Source organism: Streptopelia decaocto (genome assembly GCF_964273445.1).
Source record: "Streptopelia decaocto genome assembly, chromosome: 14".
Lineage (NCBI taxonomy): Eukaryota > Metazoa > Chordata > Aves > Columbiformes > Columbidae > Streptopelia > Streptopelia decaocto.
In genome coordinates, this window is record NC_138669.1 from 9,958,589 (window position 1) to 9,974,267 (window position 15,679).

Consider the following 15,679-nt stretch of genomic DNA (forward strand, 5'->3'; position numbering starts at 1 on the left):
GCCCTGTTCCCATGAGGAGCTGGCAGGGATCCCTCCCACCCCCCAGGCACAGCTTCAGCACTTCGGCCACACAAAAATCCCACTTTCTCTCCCAAAACACAATGTCTCCAACACAATCTCACGGGCCTCCAGCACGAAGGGATGAGCCATTTCTGCACTCCACCACAAAACGTGCTTGGCTCCGAACGCACAAACACAAAAGAGCTATTCTTGCTGGGAATCAGGTCTTGCCCAGTGCCTTTTGCTGTCATCGTGTTGGAGCTGGAGCACGCTACCCTGTACCAGGCTGTTCAGCCAAACACAGCGTGTGAATCACAACCTGGGTGACAGTGGCCCTACCTCCAAAGAACAGACAGTGCCATGCTGCAGGGCAAGGCCTGAAGCTGCTTCAGGGCCTTCCACTTGACAAAATTGTAAAAAATCAGAACAGTCCTTCTGGTTTCGGCATTAAAAACCAATACTGCCTAGCAGAAGGAATGCCTGAGTGTTTTTATGGCTCGGGACAGATGTGCCAGGGTGGACACAGAGCTGCGAGAAGAATACGGGACTGAACCGCAAACTATGCGGCTCAAAGGCAGTACGCAAACCCCGCCATCTTAAAAGACTTCGAAACAGCACAGGTCTGAGTTTAATAGTGAATAAGCTATTGATCACGCCAGTGATATTAGGTGAATACTCATTAAAAAAAAAGTTAGAACTTCCTCTGATTAATTAAATACAACTATTGAGAGATAATCAGAAAACTAAGAGCTTTCTAGCAGTCAAAGTTTCACCATCATGAAGATTACCAAACAGTAATTCAATATAACAAAAACAACTAAATGCAAATAAGTTGTTGTAAGTATTAATAATAATAAAAATATAAGCTTTATTAAAGATTATTTGAAGCCTGGGGATTACAAAAACACAAACCAAACATACATTTAGGCACTGTACTGACTACCAGTGGCACAAAACCAACTCTCACTTCTCTTGCGATCCCCAACATTTGTGGTTTTTCAGTATGCCAGCCTGATACTATTCTTCTTGCCATTCAGTAAGGCAAAACCATCTGTACTAAGAACTGTATCCTGTGTGGGGCTCCCATGTTCTTTAAGGGGCAGCTTTCCTTGGTGTTAAGTATGGTTAAAAAAAAAAAAAAAAAAAAAGCGGGACACTTTCTACTCTGAACAAACCTCTGAACTCCTCATTCTCTCTCATATTTCATCTACCAACTTCCCTGCTATTGAGGGGGGTTGAAGTCCAGTCCCTTGATCACTTGCCCAGCCATTCTCAGAAACTCTGGTTTTGAGGCTTCTTGATTTATTTTTTGTCCACAGGGCTTTAAATTTATAAGAAGATGCCTGTGATGCTATGGCTTGCAATACACCCTGGTGGATTTTTCACGATTTACTGCATTTTCCCTGTTTGTCTGTGACAAAGAACTCCTCAAGAAAATGCTCCTGAGAGCCCGCTCGTGTCTTGCTAAAGCAGCCACCACAAAGGAGTTTGCATACGAGTCTGCAGCATCACTGGTTTGTATAAGCGTCTTCTTGACCCTTCCAAGGAACTTTCAATTGCAAAAAATATTGGTATTGGAAGAAAGTTGTCCAAATTAAAACTGCATTCTCAAGTTATTATTTTAAAATGACAGAAAATTAACCAGTCTGAGGTGAAGCCTTTTGAGTGTATTATCTCCAGTCAAAGAGAACTGGGCTTTCCACTCTTAATGCAAAGAAAGATTTCAATTGTTTCAAGACACATTTGCCATAGTTTAACCCTTACATTAATACATAAGCTGGCATGACAATTCTGTTCTGTGAGAAAAATACACCAGAGAATATGAATATTTTCAATCCGATTCTAACGATGCAGCTTCAAAATGCAATCACAGTATGCTAGCAAACTTGTTTTGACTGTGCAAACAAATCTTTGAAAACTTGTTTCTGGAAGCCCAGTTGGGCTTGAAATCTCTCAGTGGAATTACATTTTCGTTCAAGCAACACTACACAGCTTGGAAGCCACAGAAAATATCTATTAAGACAGTTGCTAATTTAGAGAAAAAATGATCCCATCTGGAACAGCATCTGCAGTGCTGTTCATTGCACCACAAGAAAAATATTATTGTAGTGCAGTGTGTGAAGCTTTGTAACAAAGATGACACCAGGTCAAAAGAATCTAATTTACAAAGAAAGGTTGAGTTTCAGATCTTGCTTTTACTGTAAAAGATTAAGTCCAAAAGGAAGCTTAACATGTAGGAAAGGGAGGGGAAAAAAGAAACTGTGTTCATTGCCACTTCCCAAATTCTCAGTTCCAGTTTCACATCAAACTACTCCAGTGATATTCCTAAGAAAGAGGTGATCCGTACTGGGTGACATCAGTGGGAAATTAAAATACTAAGCATTTAAATACCACACCAAGCCTGTTGTTGAGTAATCCAGATTTCAGCCGAATTAAATGACATGCAGTTATACAGGACTACAAACATCTGTTTTCAAGAGGTGTCCAGATCATTAGCAGCTAATTCTACATCTCCGTTACATTCCCTGCCATATGCTGGGGGATAATCTCAGCAAGCAACAGGGATTTTCATTTTAAATCCTAACAAATCTGCTCTGCAGGGCTTCATGGTTTTTCTTATGTCACTTATTAGCTAATACCTCTCAGCTGCTCCTCTCTGCTCTTTCCATGCCTTACATCTATTCTTCCACAGCGCCCGAAGGCTCCTACAACCTGCCTAGTAACAACGGAGAATTTCTTTATGCCATTCTAGAAAAGATTCTCTCCCTTGCCAAGGGTAAGTGCAAAATTCACATCCTGCATAACCCTACACTGAGGCTGGAGTGAGTTCTGCAGCAAAGCAGGAGTCTTACCCCCTTGCCATGAGACCGGGTATCTCAGTGGTACTGGCAGAGTCATAACACTTAAAATGAAGTGCTATGTCACCTTTTTTTCAAAAAGAAAAAACCAAAAACACACACACAAAAAAAAGAGCAAACACAAAACTAAACAACACCACCACACCACAGAGATGGCTCTCAGGCACACAAGAAGCCACTGCCTGTCTAAGACGTGATGGCACTTCTGTGTCGTAACAAATGTGTATACACACCAACAGTATTTGAACTTTGGCATTAACCAACAATAAACACAAAACTGGAGGTGACTGCAGTACTGACAAGAGACAGACTATGCTGGAACCCAAACTGACTCCATCCTCCGAGATATACGCAGAGGCATCATGAATCTGTCCCATTGCCTCAACCTGGTGGCATCACTTGTCTGCAAAAGGGCGTTCAGAACCCCATTTGAGCTTTGGCCTCTCTGCTCCCTAGCAAGGTGCTATCTGTGGGGTTTTCTGACAGACCTACCAGTTGCTTCAGCCCCAGGAGCGCCTCCTAAACGTTGGCTGGGAAAGCAGCTGTCAGCGAGAGCTGCTGATGTTTCCACCCCACACATCCCGTCCTCCAGATGAAGGATGGCAGTGCACTTGAACAATCTTGAATAAACCATGGCAGACCAAGCTCAGGGTGGAGACAACAGTGAGGATTTAGTGGTCCTGTCTCCTGCCAGCCCTCCAAGAAGCCAGCAGTGTGATGAGAAGTCCCTGCAACCCCAAAGCATCCACCAAAGCCACGAGCGGTGTTGCTGCTGGCAAGGAGGAACATGCGGACGGGATATTTTTATCTCCTCTTCATTCCCATCCTCGTCAATCCAAAACAAACTTCAGCCAGTTAGAGGGTGGAAAAAGATGGTTCACGATGAGAAAAGGATTCCCTGGCTTGATTTGCGTGTCACCGCTGGATCTGTGGATCCATGCCACTGCGGTGGCACAGCTGCACCAGTCCCGCTTCCCAGCTCCCGCTAACCTTTCCAGACTAAAATAGCAGACCAACTGCTTGATTTTTAGCAGCTGAAGAGCAGCAGTAAACCACATAAGTATTATGTAAAATGATCTTTTTCTAAGTATATATTTATTGTGCACAGAAGAAGTGGATTTAATTACAAACAACTGGAAGTTTTTAACAGTCTGGATTGCCCCCTACTCCCTTTCTAAAAACTAAGGTTTGGCAGTAGCTTTTGGGTTTCATTGCAAGTCTTCTAAGTATTTCCTTGGAAAGACTTTACACTTGGTCCCAGGCAAGAAGTCAAAATCAACATTTAAAAAGCATGCCCGGCATAATTTCCAGGATTCAGCAGCATTAAGGTATACTTATGGAGGCCAGGAGGAGAACTGCTTTCTGTGCTTTTTGACTTTGTGCATAAAGCTGGTCTTCAGACAAGAAAGTTTATATTCCAAATAATATTTTTAACTACATGTGGTCAAGTACATAACTCATCAGGCCTTTCCTCATCCCCCTCCCAAAATAAGCCTGAATGGTCAACATCTTTGCAGTATAATTTTTAGTTTTTTGCTTAGACCTCCACTAGAAGCAACAGGTTCCCTAACGGTCTAATACAGAATAATTGGATGTCAAAGAAAGTTTCAAATAACATTTTCTTAAACTCCTCTGTACAGTAAAACTCCGTTTTGGGCCTGATGGTGAAACTCAGGCTGGTTCTGCACTGGAGTGGATTAAGCACGATATCATGGTGCGTCACCATTACTTTGCCCGGGGGACGGAGGGGTGTCCCCAAGTGTCCCCTTGCCGAGGGACAGCAGCACAGACATGACTCCCGGTTCCTAAGTGTTAGCAAAAAAAATACATAGCCTTCTGAATTATCTGTAAATCAAGTCTTGCATCACTCACCAACGAAAACCACAAAATGCTACAGACAAGAGATTAAGCTTCACAGAAGCTGAGAGAAATGAGAGCACAGTACTGCTAAGGAATCAGGCTGAGAGGAGAAAATATCTTTCAGCTTTTACAGTCTAAAGGGTATTTGTTATATGTTTTTAATCAACGGAGGAAAAAATTGGTCTATCAAATTATGAACTTCTTCATGGAGATGGGGCAGGGAAAACATCAAGAGGTATTTTATGCAGTATTTTTCTTCCAACCAGACAGTTTTAACTGGTGTTTATAAAAAACAAAATCTGAATGCAGATTTTCAGCTCACAATAGCAAAGCCTTCTCCTCAGTGTTTCCATTTCCTCCCCTTGTAAAGTCCCAGTCCCACAAATCCCCCAGCGCTCCAGAAAACCTCCTGGCTAACCAGCAATCTTGAGATTTCAGCATAAAAAACAACCAGGAAAAATGCTAAACCAAACAAATACAGCCCACAAACTAAAAATTTCACTTGGTAGGTGGTGGGGAGGGGAAAAGGAAGAGGTTGTGGTATAACACGTGATGAGGGTGTCACTGAAAAAGAGAAGGGCAAAAAGAGAAGGGCAAACCCATCAAGCACCTTTCCCTTCATCCCCCCCTCATTCCCACAGCAGCATCTCTCCACTGGAGCTCCTACAGTGCAAGGCAACATGAGGAGCTCAGGGTAACACTGTGTCTTCCTGGGACATGACAACTGTGCTCTCTGAATGGTGCCCAAGCAAGCAGATGCATCAGTAAGGGCACTCACCCCTACACTGAAATTGAGCCTGCAGCTACTCCTCGCTTACTCAGCCAACAGGTACAACTCTAGTTGTTACACTGCCTCACAACTCCTTTCATCATGCAGAAGAAGATGGAGGCGAAGAAGGAGTCCCTTCAGTCTCTAGAGGGATGAAGAAGACAACCTAATTCCTGGGATACTCTTGCCTTGACAAAAAGAGAAAGGACACTTAGAGTAACAATAAAAATGTATTTCTGAGGTTATTTTGATTCGCAATGATGAGAAAACAGAGCTGGGCTCTTCACAAACGTGTGTCAACTAGTTCGTAATGAAAAGATTTCCAACTTTCTTACAAACTGTAGAGTTGGAGCCTGGAGAATCCGTCCCACCAGCCTTTGGTTCCTGCACTTGCTGGTACACATTCACCAGCAGCAAGACCATGATCCAAACTGTTTTAGTATATCAGGGAAATCTCTGCAGCACAACAATTTATAGCTCAGACTCATGTTTCTGGCTTCCCCGATTGCCCCATAACGTGTGCTGAACGGCCCAGGGGAGCAGCACACACTTGACCAGCTCCTCTGCACGGCAACCTGCTCTTCGGCGGCCAACGACAGCCCTTGGCTGAGACACCACCGAATTCGAAAAATCAAATTAATGCTCCCAAAATGCAAGCGTTACATTTTAAACACAACTTATTTTGGATTAGTGCTCCTATAACTTACTGCAGAGGAAGACTGTGGTGGGCACAGAGGTGAGAAGTGCCTGGGACGCAGTGCTGGCATCACAGCAACACGCAGGACAGCCCAGGGCAGGAGGATCCAGCCAGAGCTCAGAAAGCTCTCCACTCACATCTAAAATTGTGCTTTACAACGAAAGCCTCTGCCACAAAAATCCACATAAACCCACTTTTCCAGTCGCGCTGGCACAAGTCCACCTCACACACAAATCACCTTGGGCTGACGGGGGAAGCTGCAGGGGACATTTCCAGGAGCACCCACGGGTGCGCTGTGACAAATGCCATCGCCGTGCAGGGCACGCACGGGATAGGCGAGGGGTTGGGCCCTCACTTCATTTGTTTTGCCACTGAACCCGATATACTTCCTTGAGGTCAAAGTTATGAAGCTGCGGTAGCATTGCTGTGCACAAACAGACCTGTGTGAACCTGCGCTGGGGCAGGAACGTGTGGATTTGGTTTCTGAAAATAGTGCTGAATACATGGACAGCCTAGCGCTAAGCTCAGCTTTGTGGGACACGTGCCAGGGGATGGGAAGCACCGGGTTGTTTTGTTTGGTGTGTTGTCTATGATTCCTATATGCAAATCCCTCCTTGCAAGAAGATTTAATTGTGCATAGAATGGGGAAAAGGAGAAGGAACAGTCTTTCAGTAGGAGGAACTCCCTCAACTCTTCCTCCAGTTTGGAATCAGAATTTAACTGAGTTTTCCCAGGAATTTCAGCACTCCCTCCCTCTTCCAACACACCGCAGCAGAGACAGAAATGACTAAACAGAGGAAAACCATAAACTGTAAAACTGCATCTTATTCCTTGTTAGGAGCCTGAGCACTGTCCTCAGCATCCACTTCCTTCGCTTGGCAAAGCAAACAGCAACTTTCTAACATCTGTTTAGCACCCTCTGCCTCCTCACATCCCTTTTAGGGACATAGAGATCTTATAAAATGCTGCTCAGACACAGATACTGTGGATTTTCTTTGCAGAAGGAACAGGTTAGGGGAAGTAAACTTCAGCTGAGCTATTTATAAAGCATACACGGCTTGTTTCTCAAATGGTTCATTGACCAGAGGAACTATGAGAATAACCCATGGAGTTCAACTTCTCTTTTTGAGATATATGCTTCAGGTCAAAATATCTAAACCACCATGGATTTATATGCCTGGTAACTGCGTTTTCTTATGACAAGTATCTGAGTTGTCCTCACTTCAGGGAATTGCCAAGCTTTTTTCTTGCTGTTTTTAAACTATAGCAATTAGAAGGAAATTCAATGAAATCATGCATATTTGTGAATAAGTACACTCCCAAATTTAAGGAAGCCAGAGAAAAACTGCTTGTAATTAGAACTAACTGCACTCTCCAAGGTTTTTCCTCAGTGAGCATGAACACAGCATATGGAGATGTGTAGTTATCCATAGCAAGCAAAAGGGTCATAAAGAAACTATCCACTTTTCCGTTAGGATGCCTATTAATCCTTTTTTTTTTCCTGACACTACAGGTTTGGATCAAGCCAGGATTGCTGGCTAACACACTTCTCAGCATCTTGCTTGGTGCCTGTGTGTAATTGGAGCTCTAGAGCTGAGCTATTGCCTGCACAAGGCTGTTCAAAGGCAGACAGCACCAGAAAGGCGCCAAAACGTTGTGCCAAGGTGGCCCACGTTCCCACGTAAGAAGCTCACCTAGACACAGAGCAACGGCAAGTACCACAAAGCTCACCCTTTAGATTCAAATGCTGTAGCCAGGATATCTTTCTCACCTACCATAAGGTCCAGCCCTCCAAACAATATGTTGAAAAAGTGTGCAGCTAGTTATGAGGAACACTCAAAGGCCCTTCCCCTAGAAAAGGCAAAAATATTCAGTGATTTGTGGAAAAGTCTCTTGAGGTGACAGGAGATGCCAAAGAAGAACATGAACTAACCACCAGGTAGTACAAATGCTTGTAACAATAACATTTGAAAGCATTAAAAGTCAAGTAGTTTCAGCAGTGCTACTGGCAGACTAACTGGCTAATAAGCACACAAAACACCTTCTAGTTTCACATGGAATTTTTTTCAGGAATAATGACATGCCTGACTATGATGGTGTAGTGTATATCTGGAGTCAAGGTGGGATGGCATTCTACAAACTCAAGAGATAAATTTCTAACCCATCCTTCCCAAGGAAGCCACATCAAGAGCAAGGGTTAATAGGGAATTATTAGACTATTATAAAGAAGACCAGAGTGGTCATAGCTGGAAATTACTTCCCTAACCCTGACAGCAGGGGCTTCACCCAACTCCAGGGAAGAAAACAAAATGTCTCTAGTCCAGCTATTCTACCCTCATGCACCTGCCACTCCTGCCTGAGCTGCCCCAGACACGTCGCTAAGGCAGCATATGGTAACACAAACACAGCTCCAGCACCAACACTGGAGATAAATGCTGAGAAACCAGAGAGAATTTGAACCATATTTCTGTAGGGAGCTCCAAAAACTTCACAAGTGCCTCATGAATCAGACAGGAGGAGTTTGCTTGAACTTTACTACTGCAGTAAAGTTTGAACTATAAATAACATTAAGGCACTTGGTCTTCCCTCTCTTCTTTTCCTGTCTCTTTATTTTCTTTTACTTATTTCCAAAGTATTTTTTCTGCTAAGAAGCACCAGGTCAGGTTCAATCCTACTCTCTCTCATTTCTTCACTGCTGGTTCATTCCATCAGCTATTCCCAACCATGACATGGCCAGGTCTAGAGAAACCCTTGCACAGGAGACAGTCCATTAAGATGTCCCAGCGCAGCAAGGAGCTGACAGTTGCACTCAAGGCATTTTGCCTGCTCTGGAAACAGACGGTGCTGACTGAGCAACAGGATGACAAGCTTCTCCCAGCCCTGTTGCACCTGAACCAGCAGCATTTAGAGCCTACCACGCCAGCCACTAGTTACAAATATAACACAGGTGAGACCTAAGCACCACCTTTTAATTGGTCTTCTGCTCAACGGGTAACCTCTTTGTAACCAGAGGCTATAAATAGATTTCCACAAGTTTGTATTTTCCTTTCAAGTCAGACCACACATTCACACCCCAAAGCCCTCTTCCCATTGCCAAAGAAAAACTTCACAGGACTCAGCTTCCCTAATAACAAACTTCAGACTGTGTTCTAGGTGAGTCTTAACTTCTTTCAGGCAAGGAATGTGGTGGGTTCACTCACTACTTGAGATGGCAGTAGGTGCCACAGCCATCCTTTTATATGTGGAAAGAAAAAGCCCCAAACTCCCCCAAAAAACAAACAAAAAAACAAGAAACAAGAAGAAGGCAGGGAATGACAAGTAGATTTCCTGTCTCCTTTCTGTGGAATTTTAAAATGAGAGCAGGAGAGAAACTACTAAGTGACCTAAAGCATAGAGGTGCCAGTTCTGAAGATGCTACATTGCTCTGAGGTTCAGCAGCCGTTTGCCAAATCCCAGGGCAGGTCCTGGAGCCAGCATTGCCTGCACGCTGGGTAAAGCCTTATTAAAGTTTGCAAAGCTTTCCAGGTATTTTTGTTCAGGTGAACATGCTCCAGACCCAGAAGATTTCTATTTACCAACTGAACAGGCAGCACTTTAGGCCATAGAGCACATTTTGTATACAGCAGTGGGAACAGAGTAGGACTCGGCTTACAGAGGCTCATCATCATAAGGGAAGACTTATAATTAGCATTCCACCTCCTGGTGTCCACAGGATTGTCCCAGCTGCACTGGAATGTACTAGGCAGATGGAGACCACAGAGATTCCCATTGTCCAAGTGTTCTTGTAGTATCTGGTAATTACAGGGAACACTATTGGAAAATATTGTAATTCCATCACCACTAATGACAGTCCATTTGGAGAACAACCACGTTCTGCTGTCCTGCAAGCTGCTATTGCAGTGTGCGGGGAGGCAGAGCAGCCCCCTTACAAGATACATCATGAGCATCCCCCAGGATTGAACCCAGGATTTTTCAGTTTTGCTATTGCTGCTTTTCTTAAAAGGGAAATTAAATATCAACTTGGTATAAGGTATTTAGTGTCAAAAATCTTGTTCTCAAGTACTAGGAAGTTCCAGGATGAAGGTTCTCTCTACATTTTTAGTCTATTCTGTTCTCTGTGTCTTTTACACAATCTTCCAATAAGGATCATACAGTTTTTTTGCAGGGTGTGTGCCCCCTCTTCTAGCTCACAACACATGGGGCACAAAAAACAAATCAGTTGTAAGTGAACTAAACTATCGTCAAGAACTCCGATGTGATGGAATTTCATCAAGTGCTTGACCACACGCCTGTCTTTGTAACTGGGCGTCTTCCCCTCCCCACCTGCCCGATCCCCAAGAGAAGCTGTAAGCAAACGAGACAGGGAATTACAACAGGAGAAAGGACATCTTATGGGATTAAATACTGCCCTGGAGAACCAGACCAGCTTGACGCTGTTGCAGAGCTGCCATGGCCGACAGAGCACTGGGTTGCGCTTATCTAAAGCTCACTTTCCAAAAGTGCTGAATGTTCACAATCATGAGATCCATGCTCCGAACACATTAAGTGTTATTTAAAAAAAAAAAAAAAGCTGAGCACTGCAGATAAAAAAATAGCCTTAGGCAAAGACCGGGCATCTAAAAATCAGTGAGAGCTTCAAACAATTTTAGCCTTAGTCTTTCTACATTGGTATTTCCCGCTCCAGCAGCCACAAAAGGAGAACGATACCACCTCATTTCACAGCGGTGCCGTGCACTGACATTTATGAAGCATTCAGTCCCCGCAGTGATCAGTACTACAAAAAAGCCCATGAGGAGTTCAACAGTTCCTTATTCAGTACAGGGTATAGATGGTGTGTTGTAAATAGGGCACAGGGTGACATATTGTATGAGGAGGATAAGAATATTGAATAGCTGCTCATTCACTGCACAACATCCATCTTGTGCCTTGAATGAAGGACAAGCCCTGTGGAAAAAAATACAATGTAAAACATACAAGACAGTTTTAATTATATGGTATGGAGGGGCTTACCATGTAGCATACAGAGAGTGGTTAGTTTTCACACTGATATTTCTAGCTTTTTCAAGTATGTTTTTCTTCCTGTATTAATATATTCCCCCATTCAAATTTGCATGCCCTATATTCATATTTTTATCAATATAAACATTTATGTTAGAAACATTTTTACTCAAGAAATAGTGCAGGTAATATTCAGAATGGACAATATTTAATATATTGTAGCTTAATACAAATACCTAAGATGACGAGTGTATATATCTATATTAATATATTGATATCCACATTTCCTTTTCAATATGAGAATAAGCTACAAGTACTTTTTACACAGGTGAGAGTTCAACCTGAAAGAGTGCAAAAACTAAGCAGACAAAGATCAGCAAAGCACAGAGAGGAGACCAGCCCAAGGTCACTGTCTGACAGCAAAGCAGGTCACAGAAGGAGAGGAAGGCCATGGTGAAGCACAATATACACCAGGAGAGCTGAACAACAGTTTTGGACAGAGTGGGGTTTTGTTGGAAAATACTACCTGATCAAAAACACTAAAACCCCTCAGACGAGACTACAGTTCGTTGTTTTCATATATTTGTTGTAAGATAAAAACCACAAGTTAAGCTAAATTACACTTTAAAGTCTTTAAAAAGAGATAGAAGACGACCCACATTACTGTCACCAATGAGAAACCACATGCAGAATGGAATTGTTTAACAGCAAAGTTTAAAATCTTTTCCCCCATAAGCACACACCTTCCATTTTAGAGCCAGCATTGTTCTCAAACAAAAAACTACCCCACGCACTCTCCAACACCCAGCAGTAGCCCTGAATTCACACTACCTTGCCAACATAACAATGATTGTAATCTTGAAGTTGTGACTTGTACGGTACACTAAACAAAATCCAACGAGACTACACCTGATCGTGCATTGTCCTTTCATGAAAACAAAGCAAAAAAACACTACTCTCCTGCAAATTATTGCTTAAAAAAAATAGAGCAGATGTAAGATCTTTGTTCTACTGAAATTAGGAGAAGATTCAGTGATCAATAATTTACCTAGTTTATCTGTGGCGATTAGAAAGGATTGAAAACATTTATGAAAAAGACCTAAAATCAAGTAACTGGACATACAGATATTCACTGAGCAACTACAACCATGCACTGCACAGCCCTGAGGGCTCTGATAAAGTGAGGAACTTCCCTTCCAAAAAGAGGAATTGCAACATGGGAACATAGGCATCAGTTGTGCTAAAGAGCACTAATCTGAGCGAGACTTTAAGTAAGAAACCAGAGTTCACAGCTGTAAAGTATGTTATATACACACCACAACATCAGACCACACGCAGGCACAGACACGTGTGACTTCATCCACTCCCTGTATTCTGTACAGCCGAGCGCATGAAGGGCACTCTAGATTTCTAGTGTAACTTTGCAGCCCTCGAAAGTATATGAGCTAATGCAGACATACGTTAAGAATAATCTGGTCTTGGGGACAGACTAGACTTGAAGCACCAGAGCAGTCTTCATTTAAATTATCTTACTCTCAAAGAAACAGCAGCCCCTTGTGCTGTCCTCTGCTGTGCGCATCAGCAATGTGCTCCTGCATGAACACAGCAGCCTAAAAAGCTGGGAGCACAAGGAATAAACTAAGAGTACTTAATGAAGCTTTTGCCATTGAGCCTACGGCCCCAGGTGAGGAGACATCCCTGGCTCTGCACTTCTTCAGTCTCTTTTTTCCACACCCTCATTCCTTGGATGAAGACTCAGTTGCAGCTTTAAATCCCAGCTAGATGCTCCTGCCCACCTCATTCAATTTTACTGTCCTGGACTATTTGTTTATGCAATCCATAAGCATCTAAGTGACATCCCAGCACAGAGACACTCAGCTGTGGCAGCAATACCTGCAGATGTACATAAAGTATAACTAAATATACCCCAAATTTCTGATTTCAGTTTATAAATAGAAAACTGACAACGCAAAAGTGAGAGTGGGATGCAGGGGAGAAGCAGGAAGGGAAGGAAGCTGCCTGGAAAAGTGACAGTCCCTGCACAAGGAGCAGGGAAATGGGTCACTCAGGCATCCCAAGATTTACAAGAGGGCCAAAAAGTGACTTCCTGCTATTCAAGTACAGGCTGCAATGTCATAAACCACTGCCAGCACAACACTGACTCATATGCATCAGATTTATAAATCAGGACTTTGACAATGAATGCTCTCTCTGTTGGCTTCACCATAGATAATTCCAAACTGCTAAGACGTGTTGTTTAACCCACTCAATGTTTACTGCTGTTTCTGAAAAAAACAGTTCTGTGGCACATGTTAGAAGCAGTATTAAAAAACAGGCAATTGAAATATTGCCTACTGCAAATACAGAAGGCTACCAGATAGCCTTCATGACTTGAAGACTTGCAGATTAACATCAAAATTAGCCCGACTGTTTTTTTTTTTCAAATTATTTAATCTACAAAGAAAAAAAAAAGAACCCTCAAAGCTCCTTCTTCAAGCATTTGTTCACTACAGAACAAACTCAAAATACATTTTAAAAAACAAACACACTCACCCCCCTAAACCAAACAAACAAAACCCAAACCAAACACAAATGCAACTGACCAAACAAAAAATCCATAAAATACCTACAGCATAGCCGGTACTTAGAAGGAAAGCCACGTTGGTTGGAGGTGTGATTTCTTACCAATACACTCAGAGCACACAAGCTTTAGTCTTTATACAAGAGGTGCTCAACCCCCTTCTTCTAAGAAGAAAGTACATCTTCATGAAGACATACACCAGTACAACTACAACCACATCAAAAGACGCTGTACTTCCAGAATAAAAACTTCGAGCACTAGGACTCAGAAGACCACATTTTCTAAACATCCTCAAAATTCATCTCCTCTATTACAGGCTACAAACAGATACTGAACAGACCAGGGCCAAATCTTGCCATTTATCACACGTGGTGCCATGCATGCCTCGAGCAGGTAGAAGGCTCTTAATTTATTTGAAGACATTTGAAAATATCTTCTACTATTCCAAGATGTTCAGAGTTTAGCAACCCACTCGTGCAGGATAATGTGTGCTCCACCTGCAGTGTGCTGGCGAGAGGGGGAGTGGAAACATTTCCAAACCCCTTCGACTTACCTGAAGGCCAACACATTACTTCTATGACCATTTGTGTTGGGGTCACATAACAGACAAGCTCAGATACCACAGGACAAAAGTAGGTAAAGAGAAGGTGCCTTTCCATAGGGTTTCCCCGAGGAAGGGGGCCCAGTGCCAGAGCTGGGAGCCCCCACAGCCTAGGGATCGCCATGAGCGGCGGTGCCGCAGGCAGGTGCTAGTGCAATGAACCAAACAAGCTTCAGCCTTAGAGCCTGAAACTCCCCCGGTGTGTATTTTAGGAGGCAGAGAAGGCGACAGCAAAAAATTAACACACGTATAAAAGCTTAGGCTTTCCCCGTAGAGAAAAATACCATCAGCTCAATGAACTCGCCTCCTCCTGCAGTCTGAGTGGCTTTATATCAACGCCTAGTTGTGGGGGCGCGGACCCGGCACCTTTCTTGGGGACGAACAGGTACCTTTAGGAGAGGTGCGGGGGGATGTCACTTCCCTCGGGCTGCCACAAGCTCCTACCGCAGCGACAGCTGCACCCACCGCCGGGCACGGCCCCCCCGCAGCGGCGGGACCCCAGCGGAACACCCCGCCAGGAGCCCCACGGGCACCCCCCGCGCCCGGCCCACCCGCGGCCGCCGCCCACCGCACGAACGCGGGGCCGCCGCGCACCGGCGCTGACAGCGGCTTCCGGGCCGCCCCGCACCTGCCGAGCCGAGCCGAGCCGCCCCGCTCCCGCCCGCACTCACCGAGCAGCAGCAGCCGGTGCGTCTGCTTGTACTCCCGCTTCTCCGCCTTCAGCGTCTTGTCGATGCTCTTGCTCCGCTTCTTGTCCGCCCGCTCCTTGGCCACCAGGTCCTGCCGCAGCCGGTGCCGCACCTGCGGGTCCCCGTGCTCCCCCGCCGCCGCGGAGGACGGGATGCCCACCTCCCCGCGGCCGCCGTAGGGCGCGGAGGGGTGCGCGGCGGCCAGGCGGGAGCGCAGGCTGTAGCACAGCCCCATGGTGCCGGAGCTGCCCGCCCTACCGCGCCGCGGACATGCTCTCCGCCGGGCCGGGCGGAGCGAGGCGGCGGCGCCCGGCGGCCTCTTAAAGCGTCCCCGGTCCGGCGGGGCTCGGAGCGCGGAGTCCCGTCCCGCCCCTCCCTCGGCCGGTCCCCGCGCCGCGGCCGGCGGCCACACGTGATGCGGACATGTTTACCGTATTCTCTGGAAAGCGGCCCCCGCCGCAGCCTCTCGCCTGTGCTGGGGAGAGGGGGGAACGGCCGCCGCACCCCCCGCCCAGCGCCGCCTGTCCCCGGTGAAGGTGTCCCGGGGCCGACGGGGGCTCTGCGGGGTCCCCCCCTCGCTTCTGCCCCGCGGGGAAGCCACCGGCCAGCATGTCCCTGTGGACAGG

General features: G+C 45.1%; 1 protein-coding gene across 1 annotated transcript in view; it reads right to left on the reverse strand.

Moving 5' to 3' along the window:
- Window positions 1-15,424, reverse strand: part of GNAS (GNAS complex locus) — a 140,718-nt gene extending 125,294 nt beyond the window's left edge. Inside the window, exon 1 of the mRNA XM_082065342.1 lies at window positions 15,036-15,424. Within this exon, the coding sequence (XP_081921468.1) occupies window positions 15,036-15,288 (253 nt within the window). The 5' untranslated portion in view covers window positions 15,289-15,424. The remainder of the gene's footprint in view (window positions 1-15,035) is intronic.
- Window positions 15,425-15,679: the final 255 nt, after the last annotated feature.